This window comes from Eleutherodactylus coqui, chromosome 5 (genome assembly GCF_035609145.1).
Source record: "Eleutherodactylus coqui strain aEleCoq1 chromosome 5, aEleCoq1.hap1, whole genome shotgun sequence".
Classification (NCBI taxonomy): domain Eukaryota; kingdom Metazoa; phylum Chordata; class Amphibia; order Anura; family Eleutherodactylidae; genus Eleutherodactylus; species Eleutherodactylus coqui.
Genome location: NC_089841.1, coordinates 176,916,023 through 176,933,430, shown reverse-complemented (window position 1 = coordinate 176,933,430; position 17,408 = coordinate 176,916,023). Strand labels below are relative to the sequence as shown.

The following is a 17,408-nucleotide window of genomic DNA, read 5'->3' as shown; positions in this document are numbered from 1 at the left end:
AGCAGTCTCTAACCACCAACCAGTGGAAATAAGTGGCATTTTGGTGCCACCTATATGGTTTGGGCTCCCTTGGCAGAAATGATGTACCAGAGATCTCTTCTGTCTGGTGAGTTTTCTGCCATGCCAACCTGTGCCACCGGAGAATGCAGTTACATGTGGGCAGCTGCTGTTAACTATAGAGAGCGTGAGTGTAAATCGTTGTATGGTGATGATCGCTGTTACTAATACAGATGTTTCATATGCCAGTCTTAATATAAAGTATGCAGAGGTAATCTATACTTCATTTATTAAGAAAAAAATTTGGCGCATATTTTACCTGTCCGTGAAAAGGAAATCTATGCCGGCTATGAACTGGTGTAGACTTGTGCTAGAATGTATTTCACACCCCCTCTGCTAAACTCTACCTACTTTTTACAAAATGCCGAGCAGAAAACTAGCGTAAAGGCCTTGATAAATTCCCCCCGGAGTGTCACAGACAGATACAGTAGTATTGAGTTCAACAGGGATTTTATTCACATTTGCAAGGACATGCCGAGCGTGGCTGGGATGTGCGGGGAGTGAGGTTTTCTCCATGCATGCCACGTTGCGCTGCATTCGTAGAGGTGGCTATGTCGCAGTCTTTTTTTGCCAGGTAAGGATCTGTACTTTCCTTTTATGCGTCAAAGGGACCAAGAAAGCAGCCTCCATTCTGCCATCTTCTGGGTGATCGCCAACACATCACAAATGTGACATTAACAACATTCAATATACATTACACATTCACACAGTATCCACATAGTAGCAACTCTTTTGCCCACCCTATATTCTTTTCTAGAATTCAAAAGGTCATTAACCACTTCAGTACCATAGTCTTATTTTGGCGAAATTACTGTTTTATTTTGGTGGAATTATTTCGTTTTTTTTAATCCTCGCATTTTAAGAGTCATCATCTTTAAATTCTTCCATCGATGTGGCAACACAAGGGCTTGTTTTTTGCAAGATGAGATGTATTTTTCAATGGCACTATCTGGTGTACACACAATGTATCCATTAACCTTCATTAACATTTTTTGGGGAGTGAAAAAAATAATAAAAAGTAGAAATTCTGCCAATTTTTTTTTTGCATTTTAAATTTATGTCTTTCACCATGCGGCATGAATAACATATTGTGGCAATACCAACATTTTTGCAAAACACTGTGCTTCTTTTGGGCATAAATTAATATAAGACAGTGTCTTATTTATGGGGAAACACGGTATTAGACATGGCCTAATGGGCATATAGCTATGGAAGACCTGGGAGCCTTTGTTAGACCCCCAGCTACCATGACAACCTCTGTCACCCCGTAATCAAATTCTGAGACACCAATGATCGACAGAAGGAGCCGCCTTCCTCTATCTGACCACCCAGATGCTGCAGTAAATAGATAATGACCATGGCATCTGAGTGGTTAGCCCAACAGTTATGTCCTGCTTTGCCCGCCCCATGAATGCTGCTGTACAGGACAGCAGTGGTCACAGGGCTCATCAGTGCAACCCGCATGTTCGACCTTCGGCTGACATTTAAAAATGACACTGAAACAATAAGAGCACCACGACAACGTAGAAAGTAGGTGAGCAATTCTCAATTGTTTAAGAGATGCCAATGAATTACTAGGTGATTAAGCCTTGGCGAACGTCTAGAAACGTTGTTGTCATGCATGTTCTATACATGTACACTGACTGGCCACTTTATTAGAGAAATCTGCTCTTTCACGATTGGAGCTTTCCTTTATGGAAATTAGACTAATTAACTCCGGAGTATAACATCGACCAATTTGAGGCCATCACTGCCTAAAAAAAAAAAAAAAAAGGCAAGACTCCAGTGGGCAGCAGAGCATTGATTAGAACAGAGTAGTGAACAACATCACTTGGTCAGATGAATGTAGATTCTATTGCACGGTACTGATGGGAGGGTCGGAATATGGTGCAGGCTGTATTAATTGATAACATTTTTCTGGCAGGAGTCAATACTTCAGGTCTGGGGCAGGGGCGTAACTATAGGGGATGCAGGGGATGCAGTTGCACCTGGGCCCAGGAGCTTTAGGGGGCCCATAAGGCCTCTCTTATCCATATACGGAGCCCAATACTATTAATAAAACATAATTAGGGGCCCTGCTACACATTTTGCATTGGGGCCCAGGAGCTTTAAGTTACGCCTCTGGTCTGGGGAAGTGGAGTTAAGGGTTGGAAAGGTTTTTGGCATACCCCAAAACCTCTATTTGTGGACAGATGTTACAAGTTGCTACAGTTCCGAAAGCCAAAGGCCCTACTAAATGAGTATCTCTAATAAAGTGTCATTTAGCGTATATGTGGAATACCTTTCATTAGTCTGTATCCCTGTCATCATGCCTCACAGTGGACCTGAGGTTTTACACTTCGAGAGAATTTTTCTCCAGCATTCATTGTTCACCCCCTGCTGAATAATAACAACAGGAATGGGAGAAACCGAGCAATAATTGTTGTGAGGACATTTCAGGTTCTGCCAGTCACGCAAGGTATTATTGTATCTTGACGCCACGTCACACAAGTCCATTTTGTAGCTTATCTATTCTTTTCTGCAATCAAAAAGACATCTTGAAATTTCTATTATGAAGCACAAGTAACCATATAGTTCCAGCACAGCAATCTTCTACCCATTCAGATTCCTGTTGCTGTGCAGTTATCATTTCTTAAAGGGGTTGTCCCATCTTAGCACTTCCTGGCTGAGATAAGAAACCCGCTGCTGGTTTCCCGACCACCTCGCCAGCTGTTACAGAAACAGCCATGGTAGCAGCCTCATGCGCTGTGCTACTCTGTTTCCGTATTTCTATTCACTTCAATAGGAGTAACCGAAACAGCGTGAGCCTGCCACCGTTGTTGCTTGTGTAACAGCCCGCGAGGTGGTAGGGGAACCAGCAGCGGATTTCCCAATCCCATAAAAACTACACTGTGATTGGTGACGGAAAATATATATATTTTTATGTTTTGATGAATAGCTTTGCTTGGCAATTCATACTACTATAATACTGTCGCTATAGACAAGGTCATGGATCTGAATGGATAGAAGATTGCTGTGCTTGAACTATATGGTTACTTGGGCCACATAATATGATGTACAATAGTTAGGTCATTGAGTAGGGTTACGCTAGAATGAAACTTTTGTGCTACTATAGCGTTGCGTCTACCGCAGTATCCGTAGTCAACAGTTCATTAATCACTATTGGAGGAGTTAGGCTTCATGTCCACTGGACAAATAGATTTAGGAAATCCGCACGGGTGTCCCGCACGCGTGATCCGCGGCCATAGGGATGCATTGGACACCCGCAGGGAAGTAAATACCTGCGGATGTCAATTTTCCCTGCCACGCAAATCGCACATGCGGGAAAACACCCGCAGCATGCTCCATTTTCTGTGGGTCTCCTGCACAGACGGCTCCCGCAGGCTTCCATAGAAACCTACGGAAGCCGTCCGGTCCCGCGGTACACCCGCAGCTGAATTTCTGCTCTCCAGCGCGGGAGAGCAGGAGTTAAAAAAAAAAGTGCAAGGCGCGGCACGCTGCTGGTGTGCCAAGCACATCCGCTGGGCCGAAGAAAGAAGATCCGGCCGCGACGGACGGGAACCCACAGTGTCCGGACAGGTGAGTTAAATCCTTTTTCAGGCCTCATGTCTGTGGGAAAGGAAGGACCCGCTGCGGGATTCTGCATGGAGAATCCGCGCGGGCCCGAATTTCCTAGTGGACATGAGGCCTTAAAATTACTCTGAGTCGGGTCCCAATGTGTAGTCCCCCCATCCTCCTGATCAGAGGAGACATTACGTGTCCTAGTAGACATTAGGCAACCCAACATACCATCCCTGCCTCATGGCTGAAGAACAAAGCCAGAGTCTAGTGTACATTGGGTCCTGATGGCGTAGTCCCTGCCTCCTCCTGATTGGCTGAGAGAGCAAGAAGTCTTCCTGATTGTCTGAGAGAATTAGCATTTAATGTCCTGGTAGACCACAGGCCATAGTACAAACGTCTTGGTAGACTTCATGCTATAGCAGCACTGAAACCTTTGCTGTGACTCTTTGATCATGTCTTGTACATCACATGTAAAGTAATATTACTCTTGAAACACACAACAGTCTTACAACACAAGTAGCCATCAAGCGCTAACTTAATAGATATCTATGAAAATATTAGTTAGACCTGCAGATGACGAACACTTGGTGATTTTACCGCCATCAGATCTATTCTAAGCCATTCTAAATTAATAATAGTATAATAAAAAAAAACCAATATGGCTGATCTGGGAAGGCTCAAGCGATGAATCAGAGTAGCTTTGCTTCGTTACCTGAGTGAACTTGTCAACACCACATCTTATTTACATGTATTGTCCAATAACAGACATGCCGTTTTTTTTATAATTATTACAATTGTGTCTTCATTACATAAAGCAGAACTGTTTTTACCAATATGTAGCAATTTCATTAAGAATGATGTCACAACTGTAGCTGGTGCTTAATGTGTACATGAAAAGAAGAAAAGGGGCTACTGCAGCATAGAAGAAATGTCATGTTATGCTCGAAAACCATAATACTTGTCGTGCCATTTACACAAAACGTAAATGCTGTCCAAAGCAAATAGTACTAACATTTGACATCTGCAATCTGATGGGCATCACCTCCACCTCTGCTCTGCAATAGTTTACATCTATCACCCCCTATGTATTTTATAGAATTATCATACATGCAGATTCCACAAGCTTTTAACAAAGCCACATTGTATTGGCAAATAGCAATAATAATATTATCAGTGAAAAATGATTGGTTGATTGATTGATTGATTAACCCTTTCCAATCTAATTTTGGATTCAATGTTTCCTAAAAGGCTTTCTCTCTTTGCTGTTACACAACGGTGCCATCTGCTGGTGTGTGTGCGCCAGAGAGGCTCAGACAGCGAAGTGGCTGGCAATAGACGGTAAGAATACTCTGTCGAACGTCTTCTGACATTGAAGCTGTACAAGTTTCAATCAGAATGTAGGAAGACGTCAGACAGTGAATTGGAAAGGGTTAATACCATCTAGGGGTCATGATTAGCTATTTAGATTTGGGTGGATCATAGGAATGCTGCCCTATATAATAAGTCATTGGGCTATAAATGCTAGTGTCATAGGTGTAACTCCTGATTCCCTCAAATTGTTCTCACTGTTCCAATTAATTTCTAAAGCTGGCCATACACATAGGCTCTTTCCGCCAAGCTCCTCCTAAACATGTATGCTCAGATCAGCCAAGCGTGCATGGACCATTTCAATAGGTAGGAGCCAGAAACTTCTGACAGCAGCTTTGCTTCTACTGGCAGTACCAATGATAGCTTCGTGGACAGCTTTCTAGTAGAAAGCTTTATAAAGCTGTTGTGCTTTGCTTTTTATACAGAGTTATATAAATCACACACAGGATTAGGCAAAAGTCTGTACAAACTCGTTTAACTGGTATAATAATGAGAAAATTGACTTCCAATGTGTGAAAGTATTAATTGGGAGGGAGGCTGCATTTGTTCGTGGAGATGTTTTTGGCAGCCATTTTGAACTCTGAGCTGAATTCAATATGGCAAATGGGAAGGGGGTCATGTGATATATTAGTCTTGGATAGAATTTACTCAAGAACGCACTCAAAGTGTCAGTGTTACCCTATCTTTACTTGTTTAGGCATTAAGTGAGACAAAGTTGGTAAATTGTGTCTGACATCCAGGACCATTTTTTATTGACAGATCACTTAATGGGGAAAAGTACCTCCAGATGTTACAGGATACCATATTCTCATCACTGCTTAAAGAGAACAGTAAGTTCTCATGTCACTTTTGGCAGGTTGGCGCACCTCCACAATTTGCTGTGGCTGTATGCAGATGGCTGGATGTGCAATTACCTGGGCTTTAGATTGGCCGTAGAGGTCTAGTAGAATGGCTGTCATGGTAGCTGAACTTAATGCCTTTGGACTTTTCTATCTGAGTCCATTTAAAGTCTTTTCTGTATGCGGGAAAAAAATACACAATATGGTTCACCAGAAACAGCGAATCCTACAGTGTTGTGAAGAAATATCACCTGCAGTTCTTTAGCATGTTAATGAAGAATGGATTAAATGTTTAACCATGTGTATCCAGCAGAATGGTCAATACAAAGGAACACATCATGTAAAGCCCTTTATGAAACTTTGCCCTCACTTAACTCCTAAACAAGTAAAGATAGGGCAAAACTAACACTTCCAGTGTGTTTTTTGAGTAAAGTCTAGTCAAGACTGATATATCACACAACCCACTTCCCATTTAAATAACCTAAGCTGGATTCAAGACAGCAGAATTTCAAAATGGCCATCAAAAACATCTTTTCCGCAAAAAAAATGAAGCCTCCCTCCCACTTACTACTCTCACACATTGGAAGTCAATCTTCTCATTATTATACCAGTTAACCCCTTGAGTGGCACGCCCGGAAATTTTCCGGGACGAGCTCCACTGCCCATAGTGATATACCCCGGAAGATTTCCGGGCTATGTATCACTATGGGAGCTGCAGAGCACAATGCCACAAGCTGTAGCAGTGTGCTCTGCCTGCACAGTCCCACAGAGAACAAAGCAAGGGCTTTGAAAAACCAGCAGAAGATATTGCTGACATGCCAGCAATCTCCTGCTCTGGTTTGTTTACAGGTTGCCATAGAGACCATCGGCTTGTCAGAAGCAAGCCGATGGTCTCTGTGGCAGGGAGAGCTGGTTGTTAGCTGTCAGAGGACAGCTAGGTACCTGCTCTTACAGCAGAGATCAGAGAAAACCTCCGATCTCTGCTGTGTTAACCCTTTACATGCTGCAGTCTATGTGACTGCAGCATGTAAAGGGCTGTCACTGCAGCATGTAAAGGGCTGTCACCATCGGACCCCCGGAATGTGATCAGGGGTCCTGATGGGTCCCTGTGGAAGTCCCCTAAAGGGACAAAAAAAAATTAAAAAAATTAAAAAAAATTATAAAAAAAATAATAAAAACACTTGTCTCCCTTTACTTTGTAAAAAATCAAAAATACAATCACACATGTGGTATCCATGCATCATAATGACCCAGAGAAGGAAGTTAATACATTATTTAACCCCTTAATGACATGGCCCCTTTTTTTTCTTTTTTCCCCATTTCTTTTTTTCCTCCCCCCTGTTTAAAAAATCACAACTTGTCCCGCAAAAAACAAGCCCTTATATGGCCATGTCAATGGAAAAATGAAAAAGTTATGGCTCTTGAGACGCAACTGCAAAATTAGTTGAAATTCAATGATTAGACCATTTTAAAAAACCTGCCCTGGTGGGCACGACAGGGTGGTAGGAAACCCGCCACTCAAGGGGTTAAATGGATGTGTCCAGACTTTTGCCTCACCCTGTATATAAATGGCTGCACTTTTCCGAGGGAAAAAAAAAACTATATTTATATTTTTTGCCGATAATAGAAAAGTCCATTTCAACTGAGAACACTGATACTCAAGGAAACAAAAGCAGTCAATGAATATAACTTGTCAGCAAATCTCCATTTATTCCAATACTCTATTGTTGTAACCCCTGGTCCCATTTTTTCTAATATTGTACTTAGTATATAGACTATTGTCATAATCTGAGATTTCCTGACAAGGTTTTACAATGAGACTGCTGTGACTTCCTTCAGTGCCAAATAAATGAAAATCTTTCTAGACATACACCTAATACCATGTAGCAAAATATTATATAATAAGGATATAAATGGTATATATATGATAAATGAATATCTAAACAAGCCCAAACACTTGGGAGGTTCTACATATTGGTTAGTATATTAAAAGTGGTGATTCTTTCCAAGGGCAACAGTATAGAATAACCAAGTAAAGAGAACACTGGCATCCTGGGAATGAAAGTTTAGAAGAAAAACCATGATGTGTATAGGCGGTAGGTCATGAAGGAACACAATGAAGTAATGCATTGCAAGATGGTCTAATTGACATAAAGTACACCATGATAGTAATGCTCACTATATATGAAGCATTCCGTTTAATAAGATGACAACTGCTACATCTTAAGTGTAGGTGACCCATAATATCCCAACAGACTGACTTTAAACATGTTTCTTATTGCTCACAACTCAGAACTTGGTTATACGCTTTACTGAGGAGGATATACCTTCATAGTTCTGACTGTATAGCACACAGACCTCATACAACATCTATACAGATCACGCAGGTGATGGGAGGCAGGAGGCTCTTGGGCTCTTCTTTGAAATCATAGTAAGAGGCAAGAGTAGGACCCTTTAGAGTTTTCTGCTGTTGTACCAAGGCCAATACATCGTATTTTTATAGGCTAGCAGAGAATATGCCACCATTGACTTGATTCTATAATACAGAAAGTCCATTATGTCTCCCCAACATTCACTGAATTGTCGCTGGAACAACACTCATTTTTTTCCCCAAAAAATATCATGCTTTGTAAATGGATGCTCTGCCACCGGCGTGGCTTCTGGAGCCAGGGATGCTGTGAAGAATGATTCCATGCTCCACCTATGATGTTGGGTATCTTTGAATCTCGGCAGAAGCCTCATTCACATTTTGCTTTGTAACTACAGCAAGGCGTTTGGCTGGGTTTCCCGTTCTAGCTGGATTAAAGCTCCTGAAAAAGTAGGAGACGGTAGCCAGCATAACAGAGATGCCAAAGTTCCACAAGTAATGCTATTGGCTCCAAAATTTATGAAAGGGTCCAGAGCTTTGCTTAATAGGGCAATGCTTTCTCTTCAGTCACTCCCTGCAAAGTAAGTTCAGCTAGAACATTGTCTAAATAGTTAGGATCAGGGTATCCATGCCCTGTAAGGTTGGACCCAAACTCAGTCTTATGATGAATCTCATTCCATACCACTGTGTTGGATTCCCCTGTCGTGCTTGAGGTACCAATAGCAAATATCAAGCGACGATCCCATGCTGCCACCAATAGCCGTAAGACCTGGAATATATAGTAGCGCATGAGTAATATGTTACAGACAATTTATTAAGGTTATTCTATTATCATCTTGAAGGTAAATAAACAGCAGCAGTGAAAAATAAGCTGGCATGCTTTATGATGGAATGGAGGGATCTGGGACAATAAAGAGGAATCAATTAGAAGTTTTAAAGAGGTTGTCCTGTGGATCAGCTGTCTTCCAGGCCGGCATGCTTGTGCATTAAGTTGATTTCTGCAGGAAGCAGACAGCTCCATTCTTACTGTGTTGGCTAGGTTTGGTATTCATTTCAATGGAAACTTAGCCTGCAATACCAAACCTGTCCACTTCAATAAGAACAGAGCCGACTACTTCCTGCATAATTCGGTTCAGTACATGAGTGCATCGGCCTGGCAAACAGCTGACCGGCAAGGAGTCCAGGCAAAGGACACTCGCTAATCTAGTACCAATGGCTTATTCTGAGGATAGTCCATCAACAGTTTACAACTGGACAACCCCATTAAGTACCACTGGTGCATGTTTATTTATAGGCAGGTTATGATGGGGAAATTACCCACCAAATAGCTCGGCAGTTTCCTGACCAGTGTTGGCAAGCTACCAACTTTAGGTGGATGGGTCCACCTTTGTCTCATGTGATCCAGCTGTTGACGGAAGATTAAAGTATTTACCAAGTTACAGGCAGGCCACTGTATTTATGAAATCCACATGACCAACCTATATTATTATTCATATCCAATTCTAAGGGTTGGGTCTGAAAGCTTGTATCCCTCTGGACCTTCTGAGCATCACTCCGCTCTTTTAGAAGGAGGGGTAAATTACTTACTATGTAAGCAGACATGTGAATTTAGGTTGGGGCCAAGCTTATGTCTGGATGCTTTATGTTGTAGACATGACATTAAATCCAGAGTTCCCCATCTACTCCAAGTCCATTCAAAATGTAGCTATCAATTGCGGATGCCTGCCTTGTTTAAATCATCTTCCACCTATAATTAGGTCTGAGAATCTGGACAGATGGCAGAATTAAGATGCAAATGCAAATTCAGGTTTTACATTTCTCACCTTCCTTCCCTTCTCATTATCTGGCAAGTAACAGTGACGTGGAAATCCTCGGGCTGTGAACTTTCTTCCTGGATTCGGATGCTCAGGCCCCTGGAAACCAAAGTAATATTTTAAGGGCTAAAAAAAATGAAAAATACAATTGTGATGAAATAATGGATGCAAAAAATTATGATCAGGACTTGTTGCAGATAACTCGCTCATACCTGCATTCCACTTGGAATATCATACACTATGCGAATAGTCTTATACTCAGGATATCCTGGAAGTGCGTGAGGAATAACATGAAACTCCATCTTCCCCGGAGGTTGTGTGCCAGTTTTCTCCCCATAAATTGCCTTACATGTTGGACATTGCAGGCTGCCATCCTGGTTGAAGAAAATATGAAAATATATTTATATAATACAGCAAAGAGAGCAACAATACGAGGGGAATATGAGAGGCACAAATCTGGAATTAAAAAGGGGTTGTCTGACTACTTAGAATAAAAAAAAATACTTAGAATACTGCAAAATGATAAAAGTAATAATATTCATCTTACCAATCCCGCAACGCTCCTTATTTGATGCTTACTGGAGTCCCCTGCTGGTCTTTGTACTTCCTGTTGACACAGAGATGTGACTGTTACAGCCAATCACTGACCACAGTGGTGACCTACTACAGCCATTGATTGGCCGCAGAAGTCACATGACTGTGTCAACAAAGACCAGGGTGGCCAGTAATTGGCAGCAGCAGTCACATGTCTGTGTCAACAGGGACATAAAAGAATAGAAATCAGCAGTTCGGGATGAATAAGGTGAGAATTATGTATTTTATTATTTGATAACATTTTAAGCATTTTTTAAATAAAATTCTAAGCGGACCTTGCAAGGTGATGGGGGCAATACACCATGGATAGTAGGGAAGAGAGCCTCTGAGGTATAAATCTGACCTGGTTAATAGAGGAGAATGACCAAAGACTCTTTGTCTCAAAGTCTGATGAGCAGCATCTTGGCCATGGTTGTGTTCTAGCATTGGACCTGCTGCTATCCCACATTGGTCCCTGGAGCTGGTTCCCTGCCGGGACAGATCTCACAGGTATAGGGCTGCTCACCACTAGTAAGCTGTTGGAGCCAGCCAATACAGAGTTCTAGGAGAGGCCACCTTCCCATGAAGTATAGAGGTAGGGTGGATGAGCCAGGGGTCTTACTTTCCATGACTATGAGCTATATCCTGCCATTTTCTACTCATCGGGAAGGATTGCTGGTAGGCTGAGGCCCATGAATAAAGGCAATTGAAAAGGCTGTAGGGCAATTGGCCTTGACAGGCTGAAAAGCAAACATCATCCACAATAGTCCAAATACTGATTGTTAACTGGATTTGCTCACAGTTTAATGTTCTTCAAATGGAGAACAATGGGAAGTATGTGAGAGAATGGGGCATAGCGAGCAGTCTGTGTGAGAGAAGGGGCAATGGGGAGCAGTCTGTGTGTTTTTTTCCTTAACTAGAGTATGGAGGTGTTATCCAGTTACTATATGATGGTCTTATTTAGCTACTTTATGGTAGTATTATTTAGTTCCTGTATTTCATATTAGGGCTAATCCAAGTATTCAGATTCCAGATTCTGGTTCAGCATGGTGTGCCCCGTATTTCCCAATAAAGCATATCAGTCTTCACAATTCACACCGCTGTGTGCTAGCCAACAATGTCAAATGTAAATGTGACTATGAGCAGCATTTACACTAACTAATCGTGCCAACGCTAATTATTTTTACAGCATCACAACTGGTGATAAGTGTCAGTTTTATTGTTGATCATCTCCTTTGTTCACACTGACCAATTATCATTACAACCACACAGAAGCGAGCAAATCATAATGATAACTGGGGACTATAAACGGGCCTTTAATAGTGGAGGCCTGCGACACAAAGCCTAGGGCAACGTGAGTTTCTTGACAGCAAACCTCCTAACAGCCTAGATGAACATGTGCTGCATTCTAGCCAGTTCTTTCCCATAGAAGCATGCACAATGTCTATTGTAAAGACTACATTTCTCAGAATGTAAAGCTCTATGGAGACGCTGGATAGGCAGGGTGACTGGCAGATCTAATCCAAATTTGGATCATTATAAGTAAGTGATTAAAATTATATAAGAAAATAAAGTTTGCACAAGCAATAAGTTAAAGAGCGACTTGCCTTATTGCCATTGTTGTACATCGCTACCAGACACAGGACATGGTACATATGATTACATTTCCCTAATTTCCCAACCAGGTCAGGCCGGATTCCTTTATGATTCAGGACCCCTTCGTAACCTGAAGCAGTAACCAGACGTTCCATGCAAATGGTGCAGTCCTGAAAACAAAAGTTTGAAAACTAGTATTGCCTTACAACAGTAAGGGCTCAGTCACACGGGCGCATCGGCACCCGTACAGCGGCGCCGATGTGACTTAGCCGTTACTGCAGGAAGAAGACGGCCGTACCTGAAGAAGGACGTCTCTCTGCAGCGCTGATGAAAGAACACATGACCGGCAATGAAGCCGGTCACATGTTCTTTCCTCCGGCGCTGCAGAGAGACGTCCGTCTTCAGGTATGGCCGTCTGCTACCTGCAGTAACACGGGTGCCGATGTGCCCATGTGACTGAGCCCTAAATAACAGATTAGCCATAGAGTTACACGACGTATACTGTACTTCGACAACTACAGCAGACAATATGAAGACATTTTGTATGAGGAATGTTTATAGTATGACTGCAGTAGTTCTCCTTGGCAAGAAAGTTCATATCAGCTTTTCAAGTCCCTGAGACATCAACAGCACAGAGGAAGAGGAAATCACTGTAGTTGCCCATCCTTGGGGTGGGGGTGTCATTTTGATAGAAAAAGGAGGGAAAGAATAAAGTCCACTTTAATTTATTACAATACAATCTGTGTTGGAGGTTCTGATCAGAGCCATCGGTCAAGATCTGGCAGAGAATCCCAGACAAAATCACACAGCATGCAGCACTAGTTTGTCCGGTAAAATGGGGGTCAGAATGACGGAAGCCACTGGCTGACCCCATTATAGTCAATGGGATCCATTTGGCTTGGCATGTGCCAGATTTGGCAGTATTGGTATTTTTTTGTTGTTTGGCTCTGAGGATAGAGCCAAACAATGGGATCCATCTGTAGCCCTGGCGCAGGGGTGAAAGGAGCCTGACGTATATGTATGACCCTGATGAAAATACTATGTCAGGCAAGAAAGTAAATCGACTTTCGGAGTAACAGCATTATCATTTGAATGAAAAGTACCAAACACACTCAGGGGTTAAATGCTGGAATTTCCTGGACTGAATATGAATGTGGTTGGCAGGTAAGTGCTCCAGCTGCCATACAATACCAACCTCATCTGGCGGGGACTTTACTTTCTGGATGTATCTTCGCACTACTTCTTCTGGGTTCTTACCTGAGGGTTTAAAAAGGATGAATTACTTGAGTTTCCACAACACTGACTAGATCAAATGCATCTACTGCCCACTCCTGTTTCCTACACTAAGTGCATTCTACTCCTACTTAAAGGGACGCTGTGGTATTTTGGTTGATCTGACCACAGAAAAGAATGGGTGTTGCAATTTCACATTTTTAGTAATTAGAAGAAGCCTTTATCTAGTGCAAATGTCTGTTTGAGTTAACTAAGCTATAATGAAAATTCTACATCACATAGTTGTATTAGCAGAATTGCTTTTACTATAGCTACCGTTATTTAGCGGTTTTCTGGATAAAATGGATGTAGGAGTTTTCATACTAAGCTTGAGATAATAATTACTGTACTTAAAGTGCTTTTCTGGGTTTAAAAAAATGGTGATGACTTATCCTTAGAATAGGCCATCAATATCAGATCGGTGGGGTTCAGCTCATCAGTTATATGAAGGGGCTGTGGTGAATGGTATAAAGCTGTAACAGCCAGCACAGTCACTACTAAATATACTGCATACGGTATAGATCAATGTAAAACAATAAAGGGGCTCCAGCATTCATCAGGGTGCCTTGACCCCTTCAAGCCGCTAACTGTAGGGGGGGGCTAAGAGTCAACCCCACTGATATGATATTGATGGCCTATCCTAAGGATAGACCAACAATAATGTAATCCTGGAAAACCCCTTTAAGCAATATTTTGTACTATTGTTCAAACTACGTAAACCCATTTCGGGGCAGACTCATATTTTTGCCACCTACTTTTCTTCAGGTGCTTCTTTTTGGTTTTTCGACAGATGCCACTGATTCCGCTCACAGGTTTGATATCCTCTTTGTTGACAGGAGGTGGGTGCAATATAGGTTTAGGGGCTCTGGTTAAGCAAACAGGTAATCCAGCTGCACACATGAGAATACCGGTCATTCCTGACAAAAGAACAAAATAGTTATATAGCTATCACCTCCTACTTGGAGTCCTGGACACTGCTTGTCAGAGACAGTCCAACTGTCACAATAAAAGAGCAGAAATGATTCAGTCACCTCTTCTCCGAGGTCCATGTTACTCTTCCCTCCCATCTGATCACAATTCCCATTGTCCTCATGGAAGGAGCAGATAGGAGAGAACAGAACACGGAAACTGCAGTGTGTCTGTCCCGGCTAAACAGATTTCTGGGAAGAGTTAGGGGTATTAAGTAGAGGAGAAGGTCTCTTTGGCAAAGTTGGGACTGTTTCTCTAAAAAAAGAAAGTCGGAAACTGTAAATTGTTATTTATGTTTGGTCTTTTGACCTGCTTTTCTTCCAAGTCACTACAATCCGAGTATGACTGTCCAACATCCGTTTTATCAAAGCATTGTCCTCTTGGTAAAGAGCAGGAGAGATGGGCTAGTATTGTGCTCTTATAAGTCTGGCATTCTTTGTGGGTTTATAAACAAATCCCATGAAATTCAGGTTGTTTTTTTTTTACAGGTGTGTTTTTTTAACCACCGGCAAGTATGAACAGCTCCAACTGTTTCATTGTCCGCCATCCTGAGATAGGTGGTACCATTGTTACAGGCCCCTGCATCTGTCAAAACTATTTCCAGGTACTTGGCTGAAGGACATCTGGTCTCACGGAGGCCATTACACGTACCTCCTTTGACTCCCACCCACCGTTACCTCCACTTGCAGTGGTGTCGTGAAGTACTAGAGGGTACTACAGGGTACTAGAGTCTCCATGCTCACCCGTATCACATCTTGTATACAAGCTAGAGGCGGTACAAGAGGGTACTAGAGCCTCCATGCCCGCTCATATCACATCTTGTATCCAAGCTAGAGGTGCTACAACAGGGTACTAGAGCCTCCATGCCCGCTCATATCACATCTTGTATCCAAGCTAGAGGTGGGACAACAGGGTACTAGAGCCTCCATGCCTGCCTGTATCACATCTTGTGTTCAAGCTAGAGGCGGTACAACAGGGTACTAGAGCCTCCCTTCAAGTGGTCAGTTTTCCGCCATAAATTCTCCTTTTGCTCTGATACTGTAATCACTGATATCAATGTTACAATCACACAGAGAAAGTTTCATCTGATTCCGACAACTTCTTCAAGGTGCTTGAATTATTTTTACAATAAGCGTAGTTCATGAAAATATAAAGTTTGTCTAAGGCCTCCTTCCCACGAGCGTGACGGGGTCCGCCGCGTAATATTACGCTGTGAAGCCCGTCACGGCGCCCCCCAGAGCCCCTATACTTACCTGCGGGAGATAGCGTGAAATCGCTTCCCCGCCCACCACCGCCGCGTCACCGCCCGTCACCGCCCACCACCGCCGCGTCACCGAGCGTGCCACGTGACGCGGCCGGCCGTGTCACGTGACGCGGCCGGCCGCGTCATTTGGCGTCAGATGACGCGCGGCGGTGGGCGGGAAAGCGTTTTTTCACGCTATCTCCCGCTGGTTACAGCGGGAGATAGCGTGAACGGACGGCTTCCATTGACTGCAATGGAAGCCGTCAGTGCGTACAGCCCGTCCTCACCCGCAGAAAATAGAGCATGCTGCGGGTGAGGACGGGAGAAATCGCGGTGCGTAATTCCGCGGTGGAATTACGCATCGTGAGCATTGTGCTATTAGGTTCAATAGAACCTAATAGCTGCAGGCAACGCAGCGGATTTTCGCCGCGAATTACGCGGCGGAAATCCGTTCGTGGGAAGGAGGCCTAACTGATGAACAGACCGAAAACTTTATGATGATTTTACAAAAAAGCATGCAATCAAAACAAACGGTAGCTGGACTATCATGAAGAGGGGTAGTATAAAGTACACTAGGGGGAAACAAAGCAGTCTCGGCCAAATAATAGTACTGGAATCTTCAAACACCAAAGTTATCTGAGCTAAAGTAGAATGTGTATCCCATAATACAAAAACTGCAATTCACTTGTGTAATTATTAGAAAGGGTGAGCTTGATGTGTGAAGACCTGGCTTTAGTCCGGGGAATCTTCACGTCTAAGATGCAAACAGCCCTGTCTTCACCCGTCGTGTGTATATAACTGCCTGGTATCACCTAGCTTTCTCCTTAGATAAAGAAGGCAGCATGATTTCTTGTAACCCACCTGCCAGCGCTGGATGCACAGGGCCCGTTCCATTCAGGTTCTTTACAGGAAGAGCCGGCACACTGCGGGAAGATACAGAATGTTCAAACATGCATGAAAAGGTCTGCACAATCTTATGATTAATTAAAAAGGTATTTCAACTGTTTAATATAATTCTATAACACAAGGTGATCAAGTGTTTGTGTTAACATTTAAATGCCTGGAAAACCTGGAATAAACACCTAATGGAGTACCATGCCATGCAGTCAATTTCTATGGAAGCAATGGAGAAGGAGGCCCTATAGATGAGAGACCGCATGAGGTTCCAGGCGCAGCAACGTAAGCATATGTGGGAGAGGGGCATGATTCATTACCTCACTAAGTACTGACCGGTCTTGCATTCAACTGATCATGGAGACAGCTAGAACCAGATGTTTAAAGGAGTTGGGCCAGAGTTACCTTTTATCTCCAATCCACAGAATAGCTGATAAAAGTCTGAGCTGTGGGAGGGTCTCACCACTGGGACCCCCATGATCCTGAGAACAGGGGTTCTCTATCCCCCTTTCCTACTTATTGCACCAGAGTGAGGAGGAACTTGAATGGAGTGGTAGCCAAGCAAAGCATATGCACTGCCTCTATTCTATGGGGCTGTGAGAGATAGCTGAGCAGTCAGACCTCCCCAATCAGACTTTTAGCACCTCTGCCTAGTGCAAAATCTATAGCAGGACCCCTGCTGACCATGTGCCATTAATAATACTAGTGCCTTCTGTGACTTTTGGGACCCCTAAGAGAACGGGGCTCAGGTGTGGACAGGTTGTTGGATGAAGGGGAAGGTAGGTCTCTCCTGGATAGTCACAAAGAATGAGATGGGAGACATTCTTCACACCTTTTTCTAAAAAACCAAAACA

At 43.0% G+C, this 17,408-nt stretch overlaps 1 protein-coding gene across 2 annotated transcripts in view; it reads right to left on the bottom strand.

Annotated features, from left to right (window-relative positions):
- Positions 1 to 7,815: 7,815 nt before the first annotated feature.
- The window catches only part of DTX1 (deltex E3 ubiquitin ligase 1), a 48,472-nt gene continuing 38,879 nt past the window's right edge, over positions 7,816 to 17,408 (bottom strand). Inside the window, exons 4-10 of one of the 2 annotated variants that reach the window (XM_066603817.1) lie at positions 16,522 to 16,583; positions 14,204 to 14,365; positions 13,372 to 13,433; positions 12,188 to 12,346; positions 10,220 to 10,381; positions 10,017 to 10,106; positions 7,816 to 8,962 (exon numbers count right to left, since the gene is read on the bottom strand). In XM_066603817.1, the coding sequence (XP_066459914.1) occupies positions 8,735 to 8,962; positions 10,017 to 10,106; positions 10,220 to 10,381; positions 12,188 to 12,346; positions 13,372 to 13,433; positions 14,204 to 14,365; positions 16,522 to 16,583 (925 nt within the window). In that variant the 3' untranslated portion in view covers positions 7,816 to 8,734. The remainder of the gene's footprint in view (positions 8,963 to 10,016; positions 10,107 to 10,219; positions 10,382 to 12,187; positions 12,347 to 13,371; positions 13,434 to 14,203; positions 14,366 to 16,521; positions 16,584 to 17,408) is intronic. The other variant, XM_066603818.1, reaches the window with a different exon arrangement.